Genomic DNA, 25,554 nt, shown 5'->3' on the forward strand with positions numbered 1-25,554 from the left:
ATTTGAGCGAAAATGACCTTATAAACTGTTTAGATGGCATATAAACAGCAAGGTGGAGCCTAGGAAAGTTTCAACCATGGGCATTCCTATCCCCACTATTTCATCTCCTATTGTCTACTTGAGTTTTGGATCCTCCTCATTTTTGGTAGCATGTCTTAAAATTAGGTCAAAAAATGAATGGACAGATTTAATTTCTCACAAACATCACAGTTGGCCCCAACTAGAATCCTTAGGCTTTCGCTAGATTTCCAGCCAAACCCTTTCCCAGGAACTTCCTGCGCAAGATTCTGTGTGGGGCCCAATTAGATGTTTGTGAGAAATCCAACCCCTCTATCTGTTTTTTAAGCTCGTTTTATGACATGAGACCAAAAATGAGGAGGATCCAACACTCATGTGGGCCACACGAGAAGAAACAGTGTAGAGTTAGTGACCACTATTGAAACATTTATATGGCCATAAAAGTTTTATAAAAGTCTAATTTTTTGGTTTTTTCACTTTATCTAAGTGAAAATGACCTTATAAATAGTTTAGATGGCATATAAACAGCAAGGTGGAGCCTAGGAAGGTTTCAACAATGGGCATTCCTTTCCTCACTGGGCATTCCTTTCCTCACTGTTTCATCTCCTTTGGCCTACTTGAGTTTTGGATCCTCCTCAGTTTTGGTAGCATGACTTGAAATTAGGTCGAAAAACATAGATGGACGGATTTAATTTCTCACAACATGGATTTCCTGGGAAACCCTTTCGCAGGAACTTCCTGCGCAAGGATTCCGTGTGGGGCCCAATTAGATGTTTGTGAGAAATCAAACTCCTCTATCCATTTTTTAAGCTCATTTTATGACATGAGACCTAAAATGAGGAGGATCCAAAACTCAACTGGGCCACACGAGAGGAAATAGCGTAGATTTGGTGACCACCGTTGAAACATTTACATGGCCATAAAGGTTTTGTAAATGTCTAATTTTTTGGGTGTTTTCACTTTTTCTGAGTGAAAATGACCTTCTAAACGGTTTAGATGGCATATAAACAGCAAGGTGGAGCCTAGGAAGGTTTCAACGGTGGACATTCCTTTCCCCACTGTTTCATCTCCTATGGCCTACTTGAGTTTTGGATCTTCCTCATTTTTGGTAGCATGTCTTAAAATTAGGTTGAAAAATGGATGGACAGATTTAATTTCTCACAAACATCACATTTGCCCCCAACCAAAATCCTTGGCAGGAACTTACTGCTAAAGGCTTTAGCAGGAAATCCAAAATCCGTGGATTTCCTGCTAACTTCTTGTGCAAGGATTCTATGTGGGGCTCAATTAGATGTTTGTGAGAAATCCAATCCCTCTATCTACTTTTGAAACTCATTTTATAACGTGAGACCAAAAATGAAGAAGATCCAAAACTCAAGTAGGCCACAAGAGGAAATAGCGTAGATTTAGTGACCACCTTTGAAACATTTATATGGCCATAAAAGTTTCGTAAATGTCTAAATTTTTTGGTGTTTTCACTTTATCTGAGTGAAAATGACCTTATAAACGGTTTAGATGGCATATAAACTGCAAGGTGAGCTTAGGAAGGTTTCAACGGTAGGCATTCCTTTCCCCATTGTTTCATCTCCTATAGCCTACTTGAGTTTTGGATCCTCCTCATTTTTTGTAGCATGTCTTAAAATTAGGTCAAAAAATGGATGAACGGATTTAATTTCTAAAAAACATTGCAGTTAGCGCAACCAGAATCCTTGGGTAGGAACTTCCTGCGAAAGGCTTTCCTAGGAAGTCCCAGTTGGTGGATTTCTCGCTAAACCCTTTCGTATGAACTTGCTACGCAAGGATTCTGTGTGGGGCTCAATTAGATGTTTGTGAGAAATCCAACCCCTTTATCCGTTTTTTAAGCTCATTTTATGATGTGAGACCAAAAATGAGTAGGATCCAAAACTCAAGTGGGCCACATGAGAAGAAACAATGTAGATTTAGTGACCACTGTTGAAATATTTATATGGCCATAAAAGTTTTGTAAATGTCTAATTTTTTGGTGTTTTCACTTTATCTGAATGAAAATGACCTTATAAATAGTTTAGATGACATATAAACAATAAGGTGGAGCCTAGGAAGGTTTCAACGGTAGGCATTCCTTTCCTCACTGTTTCATCTCTTATGGCCTACTTGAGTTTTGTATCCTCCTCATTTTTGGTAGCATGTCTTAAAATTAGGTCAAAAAATGGATGGACGGATTTAATTTCTCACAAACATCGCAGTTGGCCCCAACCAGAATCCTTGGGCAGGAACTTCCTCAAGGCTTTCGCAAAACCTTCTGCAGGAAATCCGGGTGCGTCAATACTGACCTTCCAAATAGCGGACCCTCAGTTGCCTACAGCGTACCTAGAAATTGACACTGATGTGATGATCTTAGCCGTCCGGTTTCTCTCCTTGAATTTTGACAGGTGATGATTACAGTTTTAACCATTCATTTGGTGGCCACGGATGATAATCTGGGCTGGTCGACATATATGATTATGCAGTGGGGCATGTGCTTTTGGCTATTTGGATTGGCGTGCATGCATGCCAGGTCTAAATTGAATGAAACCCCAGCTCAAAACAGTGGTAGCAAACTATCACCCTAGTGTTTCTCGACTTCGGGTGGCTGAGCCAACGCTGTTCTTGGTATTTGAGTTGCACCAGAACCCAAGTGATGAGTGCCTGAGCTACGATTTACTGGATCTGGATCGGTAGCCATCGGATCGGACCGCCTAAACTTGTGGTCACTAGATCTGATGATTCTTGAAATCAAGTGGCCAGAATTGTCCCACCGATGCAATTTCGGACAGTATCCCCAATACGGATAGTCGATTTCTTTTTCTTTTCTTATTTTTAGAACCAGATCTGACTCATTTTTTTTAATTTTTGGAACCAGACCTGAATCATATCAGGTCCATCCGTATTCGTTGCTACCTATTGGGTCATTGGACCTTGACTTATGGTCGGGTCTACGTCAAACGAAGGCATTTTTACATGGTTGGCTGGCTCCCCTGATGGATGGATTAGATTGCACACACATGTTCTACTTTTACGCATGGATGGTGTGAAGGGTCTCTCTTATGTCCGTGTGACTTACCAAACCTCTTTCAATTTTATTTAGCATACATACCATCAAGTCGGACGAGAACTTGTGCTCCGACCGGTTGGACTTGAGACTTCTTTAACATTACTGCTAACTTTAGCTGGACCTTACCTGACCAGATTGTAACAGGGTCTAAAGTAGTGGGCCCAACCCAAACCCGAATAGACAGATTTTTAACTGGCTCTAAAATGGTGGGCCAAACCCCGCCTGACTCTTAAATGGGTCTCGAAAATTGGACCCAGGCCACTTAAATTCTGGTCGTGTCCAACGTGGACCCGCACGAGTGCCCATTGACAGGCCTACACATGAAGATGGACTCTCAAGCGCCAAGAAGGAAAAATGTCTCTAACCATGTCACAAGGGATGTAAGTGTTACAGGACCCCCTCGTGACCCCCTGATCCCAAGGAAAATGAGATGCATATGCCTATGAGATGGGGGTCATAATTTCATGTGGGAGACTTTGCAAAGTTCGAAGTTCGCTGTAAGCTTCACTTGAAGCATGCATGGCCGTGGTGCTTTTTCATTGGCCACGGCAGGTCACAAGAAATTCCGTAAACCCATGATTGGGTTTGTGCTGGCCTTGAGGTGGGTGGGGTAGAGGAATTGGAGTTTTAGGCCAAGCAACTAATTCAGCTAAACATGTGCTTGTGACTGACAAAAGACCTGCCAAGTAGGTAATATGGGCCTGACTTATTCCGTGGGCTGAATTTTTTTTTATTTTTGCCGAATTCCCTGAGCCCGACTTGTTGGCTCATGTTGGTATGGGCCTGAACTCAGGTTTATAGCTCACAGGCTAACTTGGACATGCTTTCAACTGGGAAATTCTATGATGTAATGCCTTAAATGGGAGGCTACCATGCATGCAGCAGTCCATCCAATCCCTGGGTCCAGGCTGGGCTTTACGGAGTAATGGGCTGGACTGGCCAGGCCCAGAACAACCCAAGGGTAGCCTACAATGAGTTAGATTTGCACTGAGACCGTGGGCTGGACGACGGTCTTAAGTAGTAGACAATTGGGCTGGACATAGGTGTGTGTCTGCCTGAAGGCCTGAGAACTAGACACATCCCGGCCAACTTTTTTTTTTGAGGCAGGGCTGAATCTCAGTGGAGATCCTGGCCAACTTACTAACATAGGAGAGCTGTATTTTTATATGGTAGGCCCACCCGGTGGGAGCTAGATCCAGACAGGGATGCACGTGTACACAGGTCCTTAGCTAATGGGGTGGAACTGAGCGGTGCCTCGGCTACCATGGCTGCCTTTAGCAGGAGAAAAGGAAGTCCATTGATCGCAGCAAGTTTGGAGAGGAGTCAGCTTTTGGCAAATGGTGAATACCAATTAGTTAGCTACACCAGCCTGAGCGATACTGAGAAAAATAAAAAGAAACATCATATTTGAGGAGATTTAAGAGAATGTTTCACATGTGCAGCATGATTTCTATGCGATATAAACTTGAAGATCTGATAAAAAAAGGACATGTCAACAAAAAGAAAAGAATTGATGACCCGTGGTTTAACCGAGGTATAGCTTGTAATAAGAGTGTAATGGCTGAACAGGATTCATGTAGCTGAACCCAATTAGTGAGATAAGGCTTAGATGATGATGATCAACTTAAACCAGTAATTAAAAATGGCGAATCAAAGATATCACCTCTACTAATTAGTTGAGCATCGCCATACGGTTGATGTCACACAGGACCAATGGAACACTTGGTTGGCTACATGTGACACGCTGTGCTTACGCTCATAGTTGAGTATCTCTTTATGCTCCGTCAGCAAGTGGGTCACTCTGTTGATGGTCTGGATCTTTACTATGTCTACGGTGAAAATGGTAGTGTCAGATATTTTAGTCCAGCCATGGGAGAGTGCCTGAATGGTACGAAGTTAAAAACTGATAGAGATGATATTTTTCAATACATCTGTATCAAGATATGGACAGACATTAGTATTATATCACCATTTGTAGTATCTTGCAATGCATTCCCAGCACAAAGTGATCCTCCCCATTGTTTTGAACCCTCACCCTACCCAATACACCTATCTCTTAGACAATCAGCTTTGATTCAGTTTGCACATTGCCCTTGAAAAACAAGAGATGTTCTATGAAGCCTTTATATTGGCAATGTTTATGACTTATGAGGCTCTTCTCCTTATCAAATTTCGCCCAATTTGTAAAACCAGACTTGCCACGAAGAAAGCATTCGGATTGTGTGAACCTCTTTTTCTGATACTACAGAGACTGCAATAACCATGTTACATGATGAGACATCTTAGAAGTTAGAACCCATTTTACTTCCAGGACCAACGCGCTTTGCATGCAAGCAGGCCCATTTTTATTCATTACAAGCAAAAGAAACCTACGATGGCAGAAGTTGGATGGCAAAAACCAAGAATGTGGCGACAGCTTAACGGAGGTTGGAAAGGAGCATGCCCAGAAAAGGGAAACCTCTGCGTCTTTCAAGTTCACAGCCTATTGTACAGTGAGAGCAGATCCTTCATTTCCCTTGCTTCTGCTCCCAACTTGTCACAGCTCCTTGAGCTAGGCATCCTCCAGCGCCAATTTCCCAACTGTGTTGAAAAGAGGGAAAATAACAAAAAAACAGGGGGGGCATGGGTTATAATTCCTGAGGCATATGCAGATAGCTTGCATTGAATTCATGAAAATAAAAAGATTGGAAAATAGGATATTTCTTCTTGTCGTAACTGGAAGTGGATGGCGTCCTGCCCCCGCCTGGACCAAAATCAATCCAGGCAGGGGCTGTGGGGCCCATCATGAAGTATAAGCTTTATCAATGTGGTTCATCCAATTTTCCAGATCATTTTATAGTATGAGCCAAAAAATGAGGCAGATCCAAGGTTCAAGTGGTCCACACCACAGGAGGCAACAGTAATGATGATGCCCACTGCTGAAACCTTCCTAGGGCCCATCATGATGTTTATTTTCCATCCAACCTGTTCATAAGGCCACACAAACCTAGATGAAGGGAAAGGACAAATGCCAGCTTGATCCAAAACTTTTGTGGCCCCCAAGAAGTTTTTAATGGTGGACGTTCAATCCCCATTGTATGGACCACTTGGGCCTTGGATGTGCCTATTTTTGGGCTCATACCCCAAAATGATATGGGAAAATGAATGAACGGCGTGGATAAAGCCAAACACATGGTGGGTCCCACAGAGCCCTGCCTGGACCGATTTCGTCCAGGCAGAGGCAGGACGCAATCTGCTTCCATTGTAACTATAGGGTGCAGTCCAGTAAGTGGATTTTAGCCCATGTTTTTGGTGACCCAGGCCATGGGTGCTGCGATGGAATGAGTATGCTCCAAAATTCTTCCAGATCGGAAGATTCTAGCCAACCATTACTCGGCTCTTTTTTTTCCAACTGTCGCTTCTTAACCCTCTTTATAATTTGCTGGTAGAGAAAAGTTCAGCTGCTCTTGTGGAGCCTTGGGGGATCCTCCCCCAGACCATGTGGTCCATCAGATCAACATTTGGATCACCAAACCTAAGCCCCACTTGTACGGAAGGACATGTCAGGGAAAACTATAGACATCCTGATGCATCAGGACCCACAATTCCTCTTTTTAAGCATTCCCATGGTTGGTAAGAACCACGTGTTGATCGAGGTGGCATGTTTGGATGCACGGATGAATTGGATTGCAAACATTCCCTTTAATCAAGAGGAAATTACAGGACTTGATGTTGTTTCCTAAGATTTCATAGTAAGGACCCAGCTATTAAATTGCGGTTACATTTCTCTCAAGACCAACTTGAAAGTTATCATAATTGCCATTTGGAACTACGGCCCTTAATATGAATGCTAAAGAAAGAAATCACAAAATTTTTAATTTCCAATTATCAGATTACAAACTGTAATCCAATTAATAGTGCAGCCAAACGCACACTTATAGGTGGTGAAACTCATAGGTGGTAGACTCTAAGGAGTTTCAACACGAGGTCTTGGGTTCGAAACTCATAGGTGGTGAAATCCCACTATGGCGTGCGTGGGTGTGGTGTCGGGTACGTGCGTTAGAAATTAAAAAAAAAAAAAAAACAAAAAACCGCACACTTAAAATCCTAAATCTGCATCAAAACTAGCAGTTGTCTTACCTGTGTTGCAGGAGTATTCATCCTAGCAGAGCTCCCTAATCTAAGGATATCTTGCATGGGTATGATGGCAGTTCGGGCAACTGACGATACAGCAGATTGAATCATTGCCCATGAGATATCATCTGCTTTTGTCATGCCAAGATACTTCAGTGCCTGTAAGAAGAGTTGGCTTGAAATAAGGCTCTACTGATAGAAGTGAAGCACCAGCTTTTAGTTCTCATCTGTGAAATCTTAAGATGCCAAGGCTTATAGAGAGGACTCAAATTTCTAATATTCCATGCCTAGACATTGCATAACTTGAGATGCTTACAGTGGACTTCTCTTCATTCGGCAAGTTCTCCCACCAACCTACAATCTTGAAACCACAAAAAGTACAGTGGTCATGCTGATGAAAGAAGCAAGTTCCAGGACCAATCGGAATATGAAATCAACGCAAGCAAAGTGCTCCACAAAGAATCCAAAAGATGCACCAGGATGCATCATGATATGGTGCGGTCCCTAATCTGAACCATTCAGGTTGCACCATGTATTGGCCATGGTAGAAGTATAAGTTACCAGGATGCTACTGTTCGATTGCTGACCTACAAATTGGCAGTAGGAAAGAATATTCACAACAATCAGTGTAGAACGGTGAAATATCCGGCAATCTTATAGTTATGTTCATCAATCCATGTGAATTGCAGAGTGGTCCATCAACGGTAGGAACCGCCCAATGAATGGTCCAGATCACAGATGCTATGCCATGTGTATAATTTCAGTGCAGTGCACCAGAAAAGGAATAGATGCTATGCAGAGGTTAGACTCCTTCCCAACTAAAAAAGGAAAAAGGTAAGGATGGCCTTCATATAGTGCTCGTTGGTGAGAAAAGCCCCCTTGTCTACAATCAATGCGACTTACTGTGTCATTGTCATGAGTGCCAGTATATACAACTTGATCGTGTTCATGGTTATGAGGCAAATGAGGATTGTCTGAGCCACTCCCAAACGCTAGACCAATAAAAATAAAGTTTCAGTTCAAATGAAAATTGTCAAAGAGTAAAATATTTGAGAATAAAGTGTCATTCTAAACTAGCATTTGCTCATTACCAAATTGGAGAACAGCCATTCCTGGTGCTCCAATAGCTTTCCTCAACCGAACTACATCCTCCGTGATTACTCCCTATTAAATTTAAGATTAAAGCACAGAGATGAATGTCAGGTGAAATCTTAAAGTCCAAATACACCCTCAAAGCTCTAGTTTACTCCACCCTTGTTTTTGAAAACCACTCAATATTGGCCACCAGCCAACCTGGTTAGCCATTTGAGATCCCATAGAAGGTGTGAATGTCAGTAGTGCCTCACAAACAATAAATAACAGTAGAACAAACAATTAAAAGACTCCGCCCGCTAGCTATGCACTAGCCAGTTCTATAATCAGGTAAAGGAGGCTTGCTGTCACAAAGGCAGCTGATCACCAAAGTTTTGCCAAGCAATCATGAAAGTTGACCCCAAATAGCTGGGACAAGGCTATGATTGTGGTGGTGGTGGTGGTGGTGGTGATGAATGACTGGATTGCACCAATTTGATATACTTATGCCCAAAAGGTGCATTGTATCTAGATTACACCGTCAACTAAAGAATATGAGGATCTCCATGTTTTCAATAGGTTACATTTTGAGCCACAACCATGACCTCTGACCCTACAATTTCAACATAGAAAGCATTCCTATCAAAGTTCTCCACAGTTGGCCGGCAATATCTCAATTTTTCTAAGCTCCAAAGTTGACTATATATGCCATGTCAAGCTAAGGACTGAAGATATCCATGACCCAGGGAGCAAATATGCCAAAAAGGATATGATGCTATCTTCATCAAATAATTAATCATGCTAATAATTCTTATTCACATAACATAAACAAGGGGTCTGTGAGAGACACATTTTAAGAACAGCAATGTGCAGTTTGGCCCATTGGGCCTATGTTCAGCCCACCATGCTGGGTCCATCTAAACTACACCTAATGGTTGGCATTGACAGTGTCTGGGTCACAGTTCCAGCCCCATTAATTAATCAGGCTGGGTTAGCAGCACAGACTTGGCCCAACATGCCCTTATTGCCTCTTTTTTTGTCAAAATTTAAGAAATTCCATTCAAATAGCTAATGTTTCTACGGAAAATATGGAAAAATTAATACATCATGTGCATAAAGGATGGATCAGATCAGCCCGCCTTAGGCCCTGCAAAGCTTAAAGCTATCACAAGCTGGACCAGTCCTAGCCTGAAAGTTTTATTTCGGGGCAGCTGGACTAAGCCTTTTTGCCCAAAAGGCTTGATTCAGGCTCAGCACAAGACCACCCTATCATGGGTTGAGCAGGGGCTGAGACTAACCTAGTCCGTGCCAGTCGGTTGACACCTGACCAGTTTAAGATGACAAAGATTCACTGACAATCCGAAAAGATGAAAGATAGTAACCTCCTCAATACATTAGTTCAGGATCATCATCTGCTGAAACATACCAAGTCTTCTGCAATGATATTGATCTTTCCAACAGCTTTGAGGATGGCATCAAAGAAGGCTTTGTTTGGTCCAGCCTACTGTCAATAAAAATATGACTGTTATGGATTACTAAGATCATTGAAAAAGAAACAACTAGTTGGTATCTCTGTAGAACTTACCTTCCATCTTCCAACCATTGCTACCTTGGATTCTGCACATTTATGCAATTTTATTATTATAATATAGATAAAACAATAATAACAATAACACAAGCAGGTATTGAGATTATGGAACTAAAAAGACACCAGAAGGAACAGCCCAAAAGCCAGCAAGTCCTCGGAAATGGTCTATCCTGAATTCATCATATAGATTAAGTGCCCGCTTTATTCGCTGTACCCACCAAGCAAATCTGTCTTTTTCCATAGCTTTCCAATCATATAGAGGGCTGTTAAGTAGAAGGCATTAAGAATGGTGACTAAGTTAGCAAGCGGAAAAAAATGCATAAGCTATAGTAATGTCTCATATAAATGGCACATGCATTTCACAAATTTCAATATGTTATCTATAGGAATGGGAGGAGAGGGAGAAATTTTGAATACTTAAATACTTCTCCCATCATAAAGTGCTACATATGAGCTGGTGGGATTCAACAGGCAACTCAGACTTTTGAGCAGGCCACTCCAGATTCAAGCAGAAGAAGGGTGCATATGCTATGGCAGTGTCTCATATAAACGGCAAACGCATTCCACAAATTTCAATATGTTATCTATAGGAATGGGAGGAGGGAGAAATTTTGAAAAGGTGACAGGTGCATACGCTATAGCAGCATCTCAAATAAACGGCACACGCATTTCACAAATTTCAATATGTTATCTATAGGAATCGGAGGAGAGGGAGAAATTTCGAAAACTTAAATACTTCTCCCATCATAAAGAGCTACATATGAGCTAGTGGAATTCAAAAGGCAACTCAAGACTTTTGAGCAGGCCACTCCAGAATCGAGCAGAAGAAGGGAACTATATTGCTGTTTGGACTTGCAAATTTTCCTTCTTCAAGAAAATGCATTTCTTGTTTATTGTAAAATTCTGTAATTAGTCTCAGATATTAAAGGTAGATTTGGGTACTCATTTTTGCATGAAGCTTTCCTCCCAATATAAGCCTATCAGCCTTCTTTTTCCTTAAATTGTTAATGTATGCATGTGTGATGCATATTCTCTTAGTAGAGTGGGGAAGACCATTTGGATGTTGGAATTTATGCTTTTCATATTGATCCACTACTATGTAATGAGGTTTGCATTAGGACTCTTCCTCTTCTAATCAAAGGTAGGAATCTTTCTTTAGATTATAAGAGCAAAAAACGATTAGAGGAAGAAAAAAATTTATAAAAGCAAAAGAAGCTGCAAAAGCAATGCCATGTAGAGTGAGTAGAATAATCTGGCAGCTCTGGCATCCGTGTTTTTTGTGTCTCTTATCTTATCAGGACTCTTCTACACAATTTTCCCGCTCCTATTTATAATCCACCTCTTCCACCTAAAGCCAATTTACCAGTACCAGTATTCACCCAAAAATGTCTTTATGTGAATCAACTTTTGGAATATTGGTAACCATTGTTAACTCCGGATTCAGATAATTAGAAATCCATAAACACAATCACTATGTCATTTACCTTCTATCCATTATTAAATAAATAATGTAGTTTACATTTTTATCATTGTTTTATACATAGAAACTTTTTAATGCATACACTGCACTTTTCTTTTCAGAATCCACTCAAATTCTGTGCTTTGATCCTCAAAATAGGCCTTTAAAATGAATTTCTAAGCTTCATTTATGGTGTGAATGAATAAAAAAGTGGAAATGAGAGGAAATTTGAGGGGAAAAAATCATAATGGACCCTTTATCGCCGTGTAGACCTGTAACAGCCGTATTGACCCTGTAATGATACTGACATTGGGCATATCAGCCCGTATCAACAGATACAAGCCATTTTTTTTCATAGCGGACCAATTCACCTCTGTATATGTAACAGGGGTGACTGTTTCCTTTACATAATGGCCAATACAGCCCATGACATAACCATTTTTTTAAAACCGTGGTCAGGTATCATAATTTTGTATGGTCATGTGGTGCACCATACTAAGGGTTTTCTTATTTATTTTGTTCTTCATCTTGTGTAATCTTCTTGTTTATTTTGTTCTTGACATTACCATTTTTTAATACCATGATCAGGTATCACAAGTTTGTAACTTTGTTCTTTATCTTGTGTACCTTCTTATTTATTTTGCTCTTATCTCGAGTAATATTTTTTTTTTTTCTTTTTCTTTTTTTTTTCTTTTTTTTTTTTACATCTTTGTATCCAACTATCATTATAAATAAAGCTATTCTGTGAGAGAGGAATACACAACTCTCTCTTCGCTTTCTCTAAGATCTCTCTTTATCTCTTCACTAAAATCATGGTTTATTTGAAGTGAATCATCACCTCCGTGATAAGAAGTCAATCTCTAAGTGATCTTGATGTGCATCATCATCTGGTCGGCAAGCTCATTTATATGAGTAAAACTCAACCACTCAGATTTTGAGAAAATGCCTTTGGCATTCTAATCAATGCAATTTAGATTTGAGTGGCCATTGTGATGCAAACTAGGTAGGATTCAAATGACAGGAGGTCTACAACCGGCTATCATACCTTTGTGAGAGATAATTTGGCCACTTTTTTTTTTTTTTTTAAAGCAACACATGGAATTCATAAAAGGGAAAACGGATACAGGAGAAAAAAAAAAAGGAGGGCTGCTGAGATAGCAGACGACTCCTAACTACCTAAACAGAAAAGATCAGCCCTATTTAAATCCTTTACATTGACTGCCCATTCTAGGACCAACGATTTGGCCCTAGCTCCCACCCTTTTCACAGAAGATGAACGATCGTTAAAACATCTATCGTTTCTTTCCTCCCAAACAGCCCACCAAACAGCAAGAATGGCCAAGCGCCAGGTGATTGATTTGGATTTCCCAAGCTTGGCCCCATTCCACGCAATCAACAGACTGTCAGCCGACTCCGGCATACACCAGGACATGGAGAAAATTTGACAAAACTCCATCAAAATGCCCCAAATAAAGGAACAGTGAACCAATAGATGGTTCACGGATTCCGCCTGCTGCAAACAACAAAGACAAATGTTCACCAGCTGCATGCCTCGCTTGACTAGATTATCAATAGTGAGAATTCTGTTACGAGCCGCAAGCCACCCAAAACATTTGATCTTTGGCGGAGCTTGATATTTCCAGATAAAAGGGGTCGTCTGAAATAGATAATTTGGCCACTTGGAAAAGCAAGAAACAAAATGTGGTGGCTCATTCTCTGTTGAAATTGAATACCATGCAATGTCTCATGTCATGTGTGAAATTGTTTAGATTCAATCTCTCCTTTTGTAAACAGGTTTTGAAGTTCCTTCACCCATTCCATGAGAAGACCAAACATGTTGAAGTTGACTATCACTTTGTTCAAGAGACATTTGCCTCTAAATTATTATACTCCATTCATTCACATGGATAATCAACTCCCAGACATTGTCACAAAGGTCTCCAGTTCTTCACATTTTCATTATACATTGAACAAGATGGGCATGAGTAATATCAATTCTCTAGCTAGAGGAGTGCAAAAAATGTAGGTTTATGCGTCAGTTATCTTCTGTGCTCCTGTGGTGTTGTATAGTGATTAACTTAATATAAAAAGGAGCTTTACATCTATGCTCTAGCTAGAGGGGGGAGTAAAAAACTTAGGTCTATGTGTCACTTATCTTCTGTATTCCTGTGGTGTATTGTATAGTGATTAAGATTAAATTAATATAAAAAGGAGCTTTAGGTATGTGGGGAAGATAACTCGGACGACCTCTCTCTCTTTTCCTTTTCCATTCTTTTATTTTTTCTTCATTAAATGTATTTAAACAGCATTTAGAAGGTGACTATGCATGTCACTTGATTCCTTACCATTTCCTAAGATTTATTGTAGACAATATTTCACCAATATATTGAAAATAAAAAAGAAATAAAAAAGAGGTCAAAAAGATGTTTTCATATCAGTAACAAATTGATAATCCTTTTATGAATGACTTGCGTTGAACATCTATTATTAGTTTCAAAGTCATCTGATTAGGAGGAATGTAAAAACTACAAAAATATTTTGAAATATAATGAAACTAAAAGAAAAATTAAGTTTAACTGCCAAATATTGGCAGAAATATTCAAGTTTATACTGTAAATAGCTCCACATTGAGCTAGAACAAGTAATTAACACCCTGGTTTATGGAAGACATCACATTAAAGAGATTTTTGCAGTAATGAATCAGGAAAAAAATTGTGCACTGATGGTAACCTGTCCCATAGTTGACCAGTTTTGCTGAAGGCATCAGGAGGAACGCCACTTACAAGAGTAGGAAAACCATTCCTGTCCTGTTAGACAGAGACAATACAGAGATCAACTCGTGGAACCAAATATTCATTAGCCATCTGATTGGATGAATAAATTGAAGTAGTTGAATGGGAACTACGCACCAGCAAAAACATTCCTCTGTTCGCCCAAACGTCTGCACTATGATAACCTACGTAAATAGGCATGTCTCCCAAAATTTTGATACCTTTCATCTTCGCATAATTGCGAACTTTTTGCCACTGCCTTTGAAATAAGAACTGTTGTGCAATGAATGTATCTATCTGCAATAATATAAATATGAAACGTACAGTGTCCATGAGAATTTGTGACAGAGTAAATTCCAATGGATATGATAAAAGAGGAAATATACAATTCTCAAAGAAACTACACAGCATGGTAATTTGGGCAGCAACCATACAGGCACGTCTGTGATCCAGGTCATTCATGTGTTGGGACTTGGGACCAATAATGATGGGCTGCACCCCAAAAATCTCTGCTAACTTATAGAATTTTGGACTGTTGGCTAAGTTCCTTCCATTTACAAACTGCCACCAGTTGGACAGTAAAAAGCTTCCCACAACAGATATCTTTGGGCGCGGGCGCATGGCCCATCAATAATGAGGCCCAGCAGATGACTCAGTCTGGACCTCCAAAATGCTGAGAGCCGCCTATAAAGTTGCTGGGATGAACAAAAGGTGCTGTTTTATTTGGTCAAGCATCATAAAATACCTAATATTCACAAAGTTTTACTGGTACTCACAAAATCTTTCTGGCTTTGGTAAATATCTTCCAAGGCAGCAAGATGGCGATTTTTTAAAGGTTCAGGCCACTCATACCAAGTTAATGTGTTTAAACCGTTGTCAATAGCTGCAAAAAAAGCTGCATCCTCAAGCCAGCCTAGAAAAAATAAAACTTTGTGAGGGATGATGAACAGGGTGTTCAAAGAAAAAACCATTGCACTTAGCTGTCTTGCTGTGTAAATAGGTACACGTGTAAACATGATGCAACATGCTTGTATGATAGTGCATAGTGCAGTCATAGGAAAGCAGAAAAGGATTTAAACTCTGCACAACACTCAAAGCGAGTAAAACAAATGTGCCAGTGGCTCTTGACCCATCAATTATATTAGTCGTGAATGATAGATGGAACAGAAATTTAAGGAAAAAAAATGACAAGGATCAAGTAACAATTAAAACACACATCTCATACAGTACATAGAAAATAAACTTTAAGCAGAAACCAACGCATGCATGGAAAAAAAAAAGAAAAAACAATGCTCATAAGATAATTTGAAGTATCTTGTTCTTCGGTCATTCTTATCAACCATCTTTTACAAGATATTGTCAGATCCTGCTAGCTCAGCACCCTCGCCCGTGTGGCACTCATGCAACATCCCAACACTACTTGAGTATGCATACCACCCACTTGCATAACCAAGTGCCAGACACTCAGCACCCTCGCCCATGTGGCACTCATGCAACGTCCCAACACTACTCGAGTAAGCATACCAACCACTAGCATAACCAAGTGCTAGACACTAAGTACCAGCTCTTACGCAACCTAACTCAAGAGAGCATAAGAATGGAATGGGAAAGCTTGTGTTGCAAGGAGAGAAGTCTACAACTCTAAGTGAGTCCCAAATGAGTTCTCCCCTATATATAGGCTTGTGAATCTTCAACCAACTTACACCAATGGTTAGGATTGTGCCACGCAACATACATCTAAAGGTGAAGAACTCTCTAGAATTTTTTTAGACTCTTCGAAACTTCCACTAGCTACCAAAACTTACTGGAGAACCCTAAAACCTTCCAGTGATCTCTAGCCAACTCTACCATGTGCTAGAAATTTCAACTTCTCTACAAACCCAGCCTACTCTGGAAATCTCTACACACCATGTACAGGCCTTCTATGTAACAAATGAGCCAGAAAGGGTTAAGTCCCTATACTAGCCTCCACACCCATGACAATGCATCCACTACCTGTGTTAAAGCCCCCGTTACACCTAATTGATGAACCTCCACATGGTATCCTCTAACTCCTAAATCTGAGGTTCAAGTTGCCGATTCACAAAGTGATGAGGACATGGACAACCAAATGTTGACGGACAGGGCTGATGTACTTGCTGAGGGGTTTTGCTATAGATTAGAGCGTGGAAAGAGGCTCAAATATATTCCATAATAGGTCAATCCGTAAACCTACCAATGGACTACCCATTCCAGCACCTATGGTACACTTTTAGGTCCACAAAAGGGTCTTTTTGTGACATTTAATTTAAGTCGCGAATTTTGATTTATTTTTTTGCTTTGATTATGCCTCACTTCCTCACTTTTTGTGAGTTTCTAATAAAGTTTGGTTATCTTTCAAAAAAACTTATGTCTCACTTAAGTAGATAGGGGTATTTTAGTCATTTTCCTTTAAATAAAGTGTACGGCTAAGATTATAACATCCAACTCATAGTTTATGCTTGATATAAGGCTCAGATTAGCACTAGGGTTTTTCTTTTATTTCCTTTCATATAAAAACTCAATAAACAGAATGTGTAGGAGCTTTTGGAACATTTCTCTTCTCTACAAGCCGTAGGCGTCAACCTTTCTCTAGGGTTTGTGCAAGTGTATGTTTTCACAAGTGGAGCATATGATCTAGATATCAAAACCGGTGAGAGCTTTGAGAATGTGCGAACGTTTTACCATAACAATTGGCATCGGAACCAAAGTTTGAGAAACCTTTTTAGCACAAGATCGATGTTTGGCGTTCGTTTTGCAATTGTATTTCAGATGGCTAGATCAAGTTCTACCAAATTCGAGGTGCCAAAGTTTGATGGATTCAATTAGGCATTGTGGAAATTCAAGATAAAAATGATGTTGCTGAAGGGGCAACGGTTGGTGTTGGGTTTTCGACAAAAGTGAAGGGGCAGCAACTGAAGTTGGGTTTCCGGCAGAATTTTGCCAGAGAAGGAAGCGGTGGCGGCGATGACATTTAGATCTAGATTTTATGTTTGGCTATTGCCAGCAATGAAGAGAACGGCTGGATATGTCTCCATTTAAGTTCCATTGTTTTTTCACCTGGTGGATATGATGGGATTCCATGGAAAAGCCATAGCCAACTGCAATCAAACGGGGGAATTTGTGAATCCTCATGAAGTCGATGCTTTTCGGGCATCGTTTCCAATACCGAAAACCGGCAATATTAGGTATCCCTGCCAAATGCGATCACATGTGAAAAGTGAAGGATAAATAAGTCTTTCCCATCTAATATGCCTGAATTACATGCACCAAACACACCCTTATCCTATTTAAATAGGAGTAAAAAATATTTTTAAGTGTCAAATCTTACAGAAGTTAATCTCATAGCGTTTTATAAATGTATTCAAATCTTATGGAAGTTAATCTTATGGAAGTTAATCTCTACAAGCCTTAGGCGTCAACCTTTTTCTAGGGCTTGTGCAAGTGTATGTTTTCACAAATGGATCATATGATCTAGATATCAAAACCAGTGAGAGCTTTGATCATTCGTTGGTTATTGCATTGTTTTTCCTTTCTTTTCAAGTAAAAGAATCTCTATTCATGGAGCAGGTGAGTTTGGGTATGATTTGGTCCTAGACTTCAATATAATTGTGCAGTTGATGATTCTCATTCGTTAGCTACACCACAGAAGCACTTAGCATAGCAAAGGTTGCTCCATCTATCAGAAGAGATGAGAATGGTGGAAATCATTTCCCAGCTCGGTGTTCTTGTCCATCTTTGTTAGTTAAGTTTATCTCTTATCACTTCGATGGTCACTCTTCATTCTTTATGCCCACTAATAAATAATACTATTTTCTAAATTTGCTTCTATGCTTAAATATGAGGATTGCGGCTCATTTCAATTTCAATAATAACACTTGATTCAGTCTCCAAATCTCTCACTTCTTTCTTGACAAACAATTTTTTTCCGGTGCTAATATTACCAATAAAGGAGCATCAATGCACAATAACTCCATATATCAAATGCCAGTGAGTTGACTGTAGGTTCTTACCTGTGAGGTCAAAATGTGAGTTATAATTAAAATAGTGCAACATCCCGACATGATTTCTTTTCTTTCAAGGAATTGGGAGAAAATGTGAAGGATTACTCACTTGGAAAAAAACAATCAAATGTGTGAAAAGCTGCAGCACATTATTCAGACAAAGAAAAAAATACCTGAAATCTCAGGATCTCTACAGAAATCCTCAAGCTGCATTTTGAGTTCGCCTTGACTTCCGATGAGCCTCTTTGCAGCCTAATGAGTAACAAGGGGGCAAGGAATGTCATGCATGTTTTTGAAAAAGAAAAAGAAAAAGAAAAGAGTTAACAGGCTGTAATAACACTCTTACAGAAGTTTCACACAGCTTTAATCCGAAAGAAATGAAAAAACTATGGATAGTTTTAAAACATGTTTGACGAATTAATAACCATCTCCATGTTTATTCTGCATCATATTCAAGGTACATAATGACCAGAGTTGCCTGGGAAGAGTCATCTTTTGGCAGGCTGTGGGATAGGGATAGGTTACACGGAAAGCACTACCACTGCTAGTATGTTGATAATCCTATCATATTGCAGAAAACCAACATAATTGAATCAACAAAATGAACTCAACGCTACAAATATTTGAGAACAAAAGGGTGAGCGTGTTCAAGGAAAGATCAAGTTTATTGGTTTATAAAAGATTCGACTAGAAATTCTATGGATGTTCTGCATTAGTCCTATTTTTATCTGAAAAAGAAGATCTTCCACCTATCTTGTTCATAATCGAACTCTTAAAATTAATGTTTTTGCCGATAGCATAAGTAGATTTATCTTCGATAAAGTTGGAAGGCCAGAGGCTGCCTTATACTTTAGGTTTAGATATGACGCACAAGTGAGAGCTTGGAAAATTGCATTTGCTAGTCTTTGAAACTATTAGAGAAGAATTTCTTTCTTTCTTAGGTTTGATTATGTTAAAGAAGAATTTCTTTCTTTCGTAGGTTTGATTATGTTTATCCGCAGGGATTAGTCTCACTTCAAAAAAGAGGTGGGGACACCCTGTGTCTTCAAAAAAAAAGAAAACTTTGTTCCAAGCTGGGCCTCATTAGGATGCTCCAGCTTGAGGGAGAGTGTTGAAAGGTTGATAGTTGGATAAGGGCCCATTGTGCCCAAGTCCATGTAATAAGATCATAGGGCCCAATAACATTTTTACCATTATAAATAAGAGTGGAAGACTAGGGTTTCAATATACCCTGAGCATCTCTCTCTCTCTCATATTGTTTCTCTCTTCCATCTTTCTTCTCCTTTCTTCTTCTTCTCATTGTAGCTTCTCATAAGCCCTTAAGATTAGCACAGTGTGGCCATTTAACAGGAACATTTAACTCCACCTTTAGGTTGAAGCAAGAATGTCATTTTTATATGATAAGAGCACATCCAATCAATTACTCACCTAAAATACTAGAAATGTTAGGTGTATAAAATAATAAGTTTAGTACAAAATGATACAGTCAAATTGTACCCAGCAAGAATCCAGAAGGTATCAGGTATGACTATTGATATTGTAACATATCATTTATCAGTGGCAGAGGTTTGTTCTTCCCTAGCTACCTCCTTCAGTTGCAAGGTAAGTAACCTTCCTACTATTTATCTGGGCTTACCTTTATGCATTGGCAAACCTCCATTAAAGCTCTGGGATCTAATCACTAAAAGAATGGAATGGAAGCTCTCCCCTTGGAAATTGAACCTGCTATCTCTCAGGGGAAGGTTGAACCTCATAAAGGCATCCCTTTCTAATCTACCCATCTATTTCTTATCACTATTTAGATGTCCTAAATCAATGATTCAGAGAATTGACAAATTGAGAAGAAATTTCCTTTGGCAAGGTGGCTCTATGGATGGTAAGTTTCCTCTCCTTAAATGGAAAGAGGTCTATATTCCTTATGAGGTCGGGGGAGCTAATATAAAGGATCTCCTTCTGGTTAACGAGGCCCTTTTGGGCAAATGGGTCGTGAGAGGAAGGAAGTCTGTGGAGGCAACTCATATCTGCCAAATACGGTGTTTCTTCTTCTAGGCGGTGGATGTTGAATTCCTCCTAATATCGAGCCTCATTTTGCGGAGGGGTATTGCTAAAGCAGCCCTTGCTATGTTTGATAGAATATCCTTTAAGTTGAGCAATGGAGTTAAAATCATATTCTGGCTTCAATATCTGGAGCAGGGATCAGCCCCTTGCTGAATCTTTCCCGGACCTGTTTGCAGTTTCCTCATACCCGGAGGCTGGAGGCCACTATTAGGGATTGTTTCTGCCCTGATGGTGGTCAGGGCAGTTGGATTCCAACTTTTCATAGACTTTTCTTGGATTCTAAAGTTGAGGGATTTACTCATTTTCTTTTCTTCTTGCAAGGTATTCCCTTTTCTCATTCTTCTTCGAAGGATTCCACATGCTAGAAGTTGTCACCCTCAAGAATGTTCACAATCCAATCGTCCTACAAGTCTCTGTCTGCTTCTTTTTACTCTCACTGCCATACTAGGCTCGCCTGGTCTTATGGAGTTCCCCCAAAAGTTACTGCCTTCGAATGGTTGATGGGAAATAAAAGAATTCTCACAGTAGACAACTTGAGGAGGAGAGGTCTTCAGCTTCCGAATGTGTGCTTGATGTGACTTCAAGACGAAGAGACTGTTGATCACCTTCTTCTCCATTGTCCTTTCTCTTCTGACATTTGGTGGAGCGCTTTCCGCCTTGCTAGTGTCTCCTGGGTCATACCAAGCTCTATCGACATCTTCTTCTATGTGTGGCAAGCAAAGTCGGGTGGGGTTTTGGGCAAGAGGAAATGGAGGATTATTCTCCTAGCTGTGATCTGGGTCATCTGGGTTGAACGTAACAATCGTTGTTTTAGGAACTTGTCAGTTTCGGCTGCGGGGGTTTTCTCTAGAGTTTTGGTTCTTTTCCGAGATTGGACCCCGTAGTCGGTTTCTTGGGGTTGTGGAGTTTTGTTGTTGTGGGGCAGTTGTCTGTATTTTTTTCTTTCTTTCTTTTTTCCTGTTTTCTTGTTACTTCGTGCTTTTGCTCATGTTCTTGTTTTTTGTTTAGTCTATTTCTTGTTGTTTTTGTAGTTTGTTGCATTAATAAAATTATCCCCTTTCAAATAAAAAAATCAGTGTTGACCATGGGTTTTGATTCTATTATTTTCCCATCTTTCTACTGAATTGCATGGCTTGTAATTTTCTCTTAGTTTTTTAGTATCCAATATTCCAATCGTTACATGTTAAACTACATGTGGTAAAATATTGAAATTTTGCCTGATCCGGCCATATAAAAAATAAAAAATAAATAAATAAATAATGTCAAATGGATCCAGTTAAAGATTTTCTAGTGGAATCTGCAAAAAAGGAATATGGCTGCTCTTTTTCTTTTATTTCATCTTCTTTCTTTTCCTTTTTTTCTTTTTTATGATTTTCTAGAGGAATCTACAAAAAAGGAATATGGTTGTTCTTTTCTTTTTTTTCCTCTTTCTTTCTCCTTTTTTCCTTTTTTTAAAGAAAAAAGGAACATGGCTGTTGTGCAAATATAAGTATATAATAATCACTTCTTGAGGGCCCAATAATGATTAGCAATTAGTCATACTGCACCTAGAAGGAGAGGAAAAGAGTGAATGATAACACATGAAAAAATACAAAATCTCTAGAACATTATTGGAGGAAAAGCTCATCTACACTAAAATAACATAAAACCCCATAGTTTGCCTTCGTTATTGGTAAAACATAGTCCTAATTGCTCAAGTACAAGGAAAAGCACTAAGCATGATTCTTCTTTATACATAAAAACAGGATGAAATGTTTCAATACTTTGATTAATTTTAAAATTTTACCTTGGCTATTAGAGGATCCTTTATGTCAGCAACAGTAGCGAAACCTACATACTCCTCATCCCTTTCATTGATGACATGACATACACAAAATAGCATGTCAGAACTGCAAACTTAGTGCCTGTTGCTATAATTTTCTGAATAATTAGTAATTCTTACGTTGGTTCTGGGAGTTCTTCCTTTGTTAACAGCCCGTCTTTAACAAGCTCTTCAAGAGAAACCAAAAGCGTGTTACCACAATTTGCATCCTGCAGGTGATCACTTATCACAGTGAAAAGTTCTCTCAATTATTTGAGATGTTCAATAGCAAGGGAGCTCATGCTGTAGTTAGAAGGAAAATGGGTACAAAAGTTGATGTCACATTTCAATCCCAACTTGACCATGAACAGCAAAAAATTAAGAAATATAATTTGTACCCATGCAATGATGTTTCTATGCACGCTGAAGAGATTGGAGTGAGCGAATAAAAATATAGCAGAATATGAAACACCAATTGGTCCTCTAAGAGAATTAATTCACATAAAGATTAGGCATCAAATTATTGACCGACATTGTTTAAATCTCAATACAATGATTAGAAATTCGCCAAGTCAACTTGAATCGATCAAGAATGGAATCAAGTTAAAGCGCTCAGTTATTTAGAAACCCTAAAAAATCAATTGAGCATTCATGAAACTTTATTGAGTTACTTGAGTAGTATAAATTTTCAAACTTTGCATTCGATATTTTAACTTCAAAATCAAGTCAATCAAGTTTTGGACCACATTTCAAGTCAAGTCAAGCTCAAGACCATCTTGAGCCTTAGTTGAATTTCAAATTTCTATTACAAATATCTCTTACAACCAAATTCATATGTCATTTCAGATTTTCCAAACAAATTACAAATAAATGTTGGAGCTATAGTTTGCAATGGAGGTTCAATGAGTCTTTCAAATGGATATTCTGATGTGCTGAAACTGTCAATAAATGTTCATCAGTGTAACTAAAAGCTCATAAAAATGTCCACCTTGGCTGTTTCCCTTTATGAGCTAAGCATCCAAGTTAATAATTGTGGTATAAAGTGGCGCCAAAATCTCCGAAGAAAAAGGCTCAACAAGTGTGACGCAGGGATGAACGTGATGGGGTCGATCACCGTCTTCCTCAGGGATAACTACTTCGAATCCATAAAGCTTCTCTAGACTCCTCATAGATACTTCTCGAATCCACAAGGAAAAAGCAAGAAAATAGAAATAATATTCTAAAAAATTCATAAATTGATTGATGATTAAATAAATGAGTTTACACCCCTTTAAATAGGGATACTAAGCTATGGAAGAAGTTTCGGAATTAAACTACAACTAAAACTCCTAGAAATAGCGACTTACTATTTATAGACGGTTGTGATTCCTACTAGTGCGCATGGTTTTCAGCCAAAAATATTAAGTGTCGTATTTGGCTTTACCACACTATTCCCCTAATTATTCTAAGCACTTTTCATGTTGGGTGCAACTCCTAAAGCCCAACGGATGAAGAGTTATAATCAAACTAAAACTTACTATGAATAGTAAAAACGAAATTAAAACAGGAATTCGACCGTTGATCTGATGGTATTTCGCAAATTCAGCGTGCGCAACCCGGCATAGTAGGGTTAGGTGGCTAAAGCAGCTCGTCCTACCCCAAAATCATATATGGTATGTCCGATAGTAGCTCATTCTGGTTTGCAAGATACGTCTGTTTTAAGTTTTGATGGTCCGGATCACTCCTGTCTCCGATCGGGCCTTTTCTGGTCCATCTTGGCGCAACCCGCTCTACATCAAAGTGCATGAAATCGAGCTGATTATGGGGATGCTACTTCAGTTTAACATGCAGGGCTTACCTGGCCTGAATAGGGTGACCCGTCTTCATTAGACTTTCTCCCTGGAGGAACAAGAGGAAGAACCTGCAGCAATGATACAGTTCCTATTAGGATTCCTTGTAGAATTTAAAATTCCAAAACCAGAACTTCATCTATCAATAGACAACACTCTGTTTGAAGTAAAACCACCAGAATCTTCAATAAAATAAAGAAATCCAACTTTCAAGCACAGTTCCGCAAAGAGCGTAGATTGGATTATAGCCACAAATTATTAGACGAGATCTGATGAAATCTCAGATGTCCATCTGACAAGAATTCTACCTAAATGGCCAAACGGAAATTGGGCAATCCAGTGGATCATGAGCCCGAAAATGTACAGTTGAAAAACAAAATTACTACAGTTCCCATTCCAGCAGCAAACTGACATTAAAGATCCAGTCCGGATATCCAGTCAGTGCAATTCTTGCACGTGATATCCACGACAGGGCCCACCAGGTGAGCAGTTCCAATCACCGAGGACGAACTACCTGCTGTGGATGGCCCCTGAGGACTACATATTAGAGTGGTCCCAAGGACTGTTAAGTCAAACCTCGTTCTCGTTAGATTGAGATATGAGAAACAGAAACCTGCCAAACGGAGCATCCAGCTTCATGAAGCCAATCCAAGAACCGGAACGCCTCTCTCCCGAGATCTCCGATACCGTACGGCCCAGGCAACGAACTCGGATGGAGAAAAACCCCTGCTCTCCTCCGCTCAATCGGATCCTTCTTCGGAAACCACCATTCATAATCACCAGGCAAATCGTCTCCGACACCGATGGCATTTTCCACAAAGGTAGCATCGATCTCGAAAAACGTTCTTCTTCTCCTTCGAGCTTCAGATTTCAGCCCTAGCGAGCGTACCGAACCGGAAAAAGAGCAGATATTGGGGTTGATGCTGCGGCTGCGGCTGCGGCTGGTGAGAAAAGTATTGTAGAAGCTGAGAGGAAGAAGTTGGTCGGAGGAAGAGAGAATGGAGGGAGAGCGAGATATAGCCATGAGAGAAGAAGAAATTCAGTTTTCAGGGTTTGAGAGAGATATGGATACGAGGAAACGAGGTTAAGAAGGGTTTGAGAAGGCGAGGTGGATCGGCCATTGGAGGGATATAACATATCTGTGGCGGCTTGAAAGCAGGGGAAGCACGTGCAGTGCGAGAGACGCCGACATGGGATAGAAAGCGCTTTGAGCTTTTTTCAGGAAAAAGATAAGAGTCCTGATGCATCACACATAAATACAGTTAACTGGGCATGTTTGGGAGCATGGATTTGGATACCAGCCGTTGTCTTTGGCATACTGAATTAAGAACTGCGTGTGACGCAAAAGTAGCCATGCATGATAGCTTATGATATATTTATAGGAGTTCGAATTTAATTATTGAAGTAACTTTAATATCTTTAATTAATGCATGTGTATAACATTTGACAAAATAATTGTAATAAACTTGTTAAAATATATGCTTTGTCTGAAAATGAAGAAATTTCAAGTCTAGAATAAGCCACAAGCACAAAATCACGTCAAAATAATTAACCAATAATTTGCGTAAATAATGTTTGGCACAAATTATCCTATGATACAGTTGATAATTTAATTGTTTTGGGATATCATCATTAAGATACGTGTCTTATAAATTAGTGACTCCGTTACACATGTTATATAAACTTTTGAAAAAAATTTAAATGTGATCTAAGCTTTCACCTTTGGAATAGGGGATTTGAAATCCCCTCAA

General features: G+C 39.5%; 1 protein-coding gene across 3 annotated transcripts; it reads right to left on the reverse strand.

Moving 5' to 3' along the window:
• Positions 1–5,286: 5,286 nt before the first annotated feature.
• LOC131242171 (4-alpha-glucanotransferase, chloroplastic/amyloplastic) lies at positions 5,287–25,019 on the reverse strand. Of its 3 annotated transcripts, XR_009169530.1 has the most exons (17): positions 24,417–25,018; positions 23,812–23,874; positions 22,116–22,204; positions 21,960–22,020; positions 18,289–18,367; positions 14,870–15,006; positions 14,232–14,390; positions 14,053–14,129; positions 9,987–10,126; positions 9,861–9,892; positions 9,702–9,776; positions 8,296–8,368; positions 8,108–8,196; positions 7,521–7,565; positions 7,211–7,363; positions 5,465–5,671; positions 5,310–5,342 (listed from the first exon to the last, which is right to left on the reverse strand). XR_009169530.1 is itself a non-coding variant. In XM_058240637.1 (16 exons), the coding sequence occupies exons 1-16, from the start codon at positions 24,825–24,827 to the stop codon at positions 5,567–5,569; spliced, it is 1,788 nt and encodes a 595-aa protein (XP_058096620.1). In that variant the 5' UTR covers positions 24,828–25,018; the 3' UTR covers positions 5,287–5,566. The 3 variants fall into 3 exon arrangements, 2 of the variants coding, with proteins under 2 accessions (XP_058096620.1, XP_058096621.1); XM_058240637.1 differs by having other exon boundaries at positions 5,287–5,671; XM_058240638.1 differs by lacking the exons at positions 8,108–8,196; positions 8,296–8,368 and having other exon boundaries at positions 5,287–5,671; positions 24,417–25,019.
• Between the last annotated feature and the right edge of the window lie 535 nt (positions 25,020–25,554).

Source organism: Magnolia sinica, chromosome 4 (assembly GCF_029962835.1).
Source record: "Magnolia sinica isolate HGM2019 chromosome 4, MsV1, whole genome shotgun sequence".
Taxonomy (NCBI): Eukaryota; Viridiplantae; Streptophyta; class Magnoliopsida; order Magnoliales; family Magnoliaceae; genus Magnolia; species Magnolia sinica.

Excerpts from the sequence above, each read along its gene's own strand:
- LOC131242171 (XM_058240637.1), bottom strand. The coding sequence starts at position 24,827 with ATGGCTATATCTCGCTCTCCCTCCATTCTCTCTTCCTCCGACCAACTT. Across the intron at positions 22,021-22,115 it reads GAAGAACTCCCAGAACCAAC|GGATGAGGAGTATGTAGGTT; the intron begins GTAAGAATTACT and ends CATCAATGAAAG. Across the intron at positions 10,127-14,052 it reads ACTGGTCAACTATGGGACAG|CCCTCTATATGATTGGAAAG; the intron begins GTTACCATCAGT and ends TCTACTTAACAG.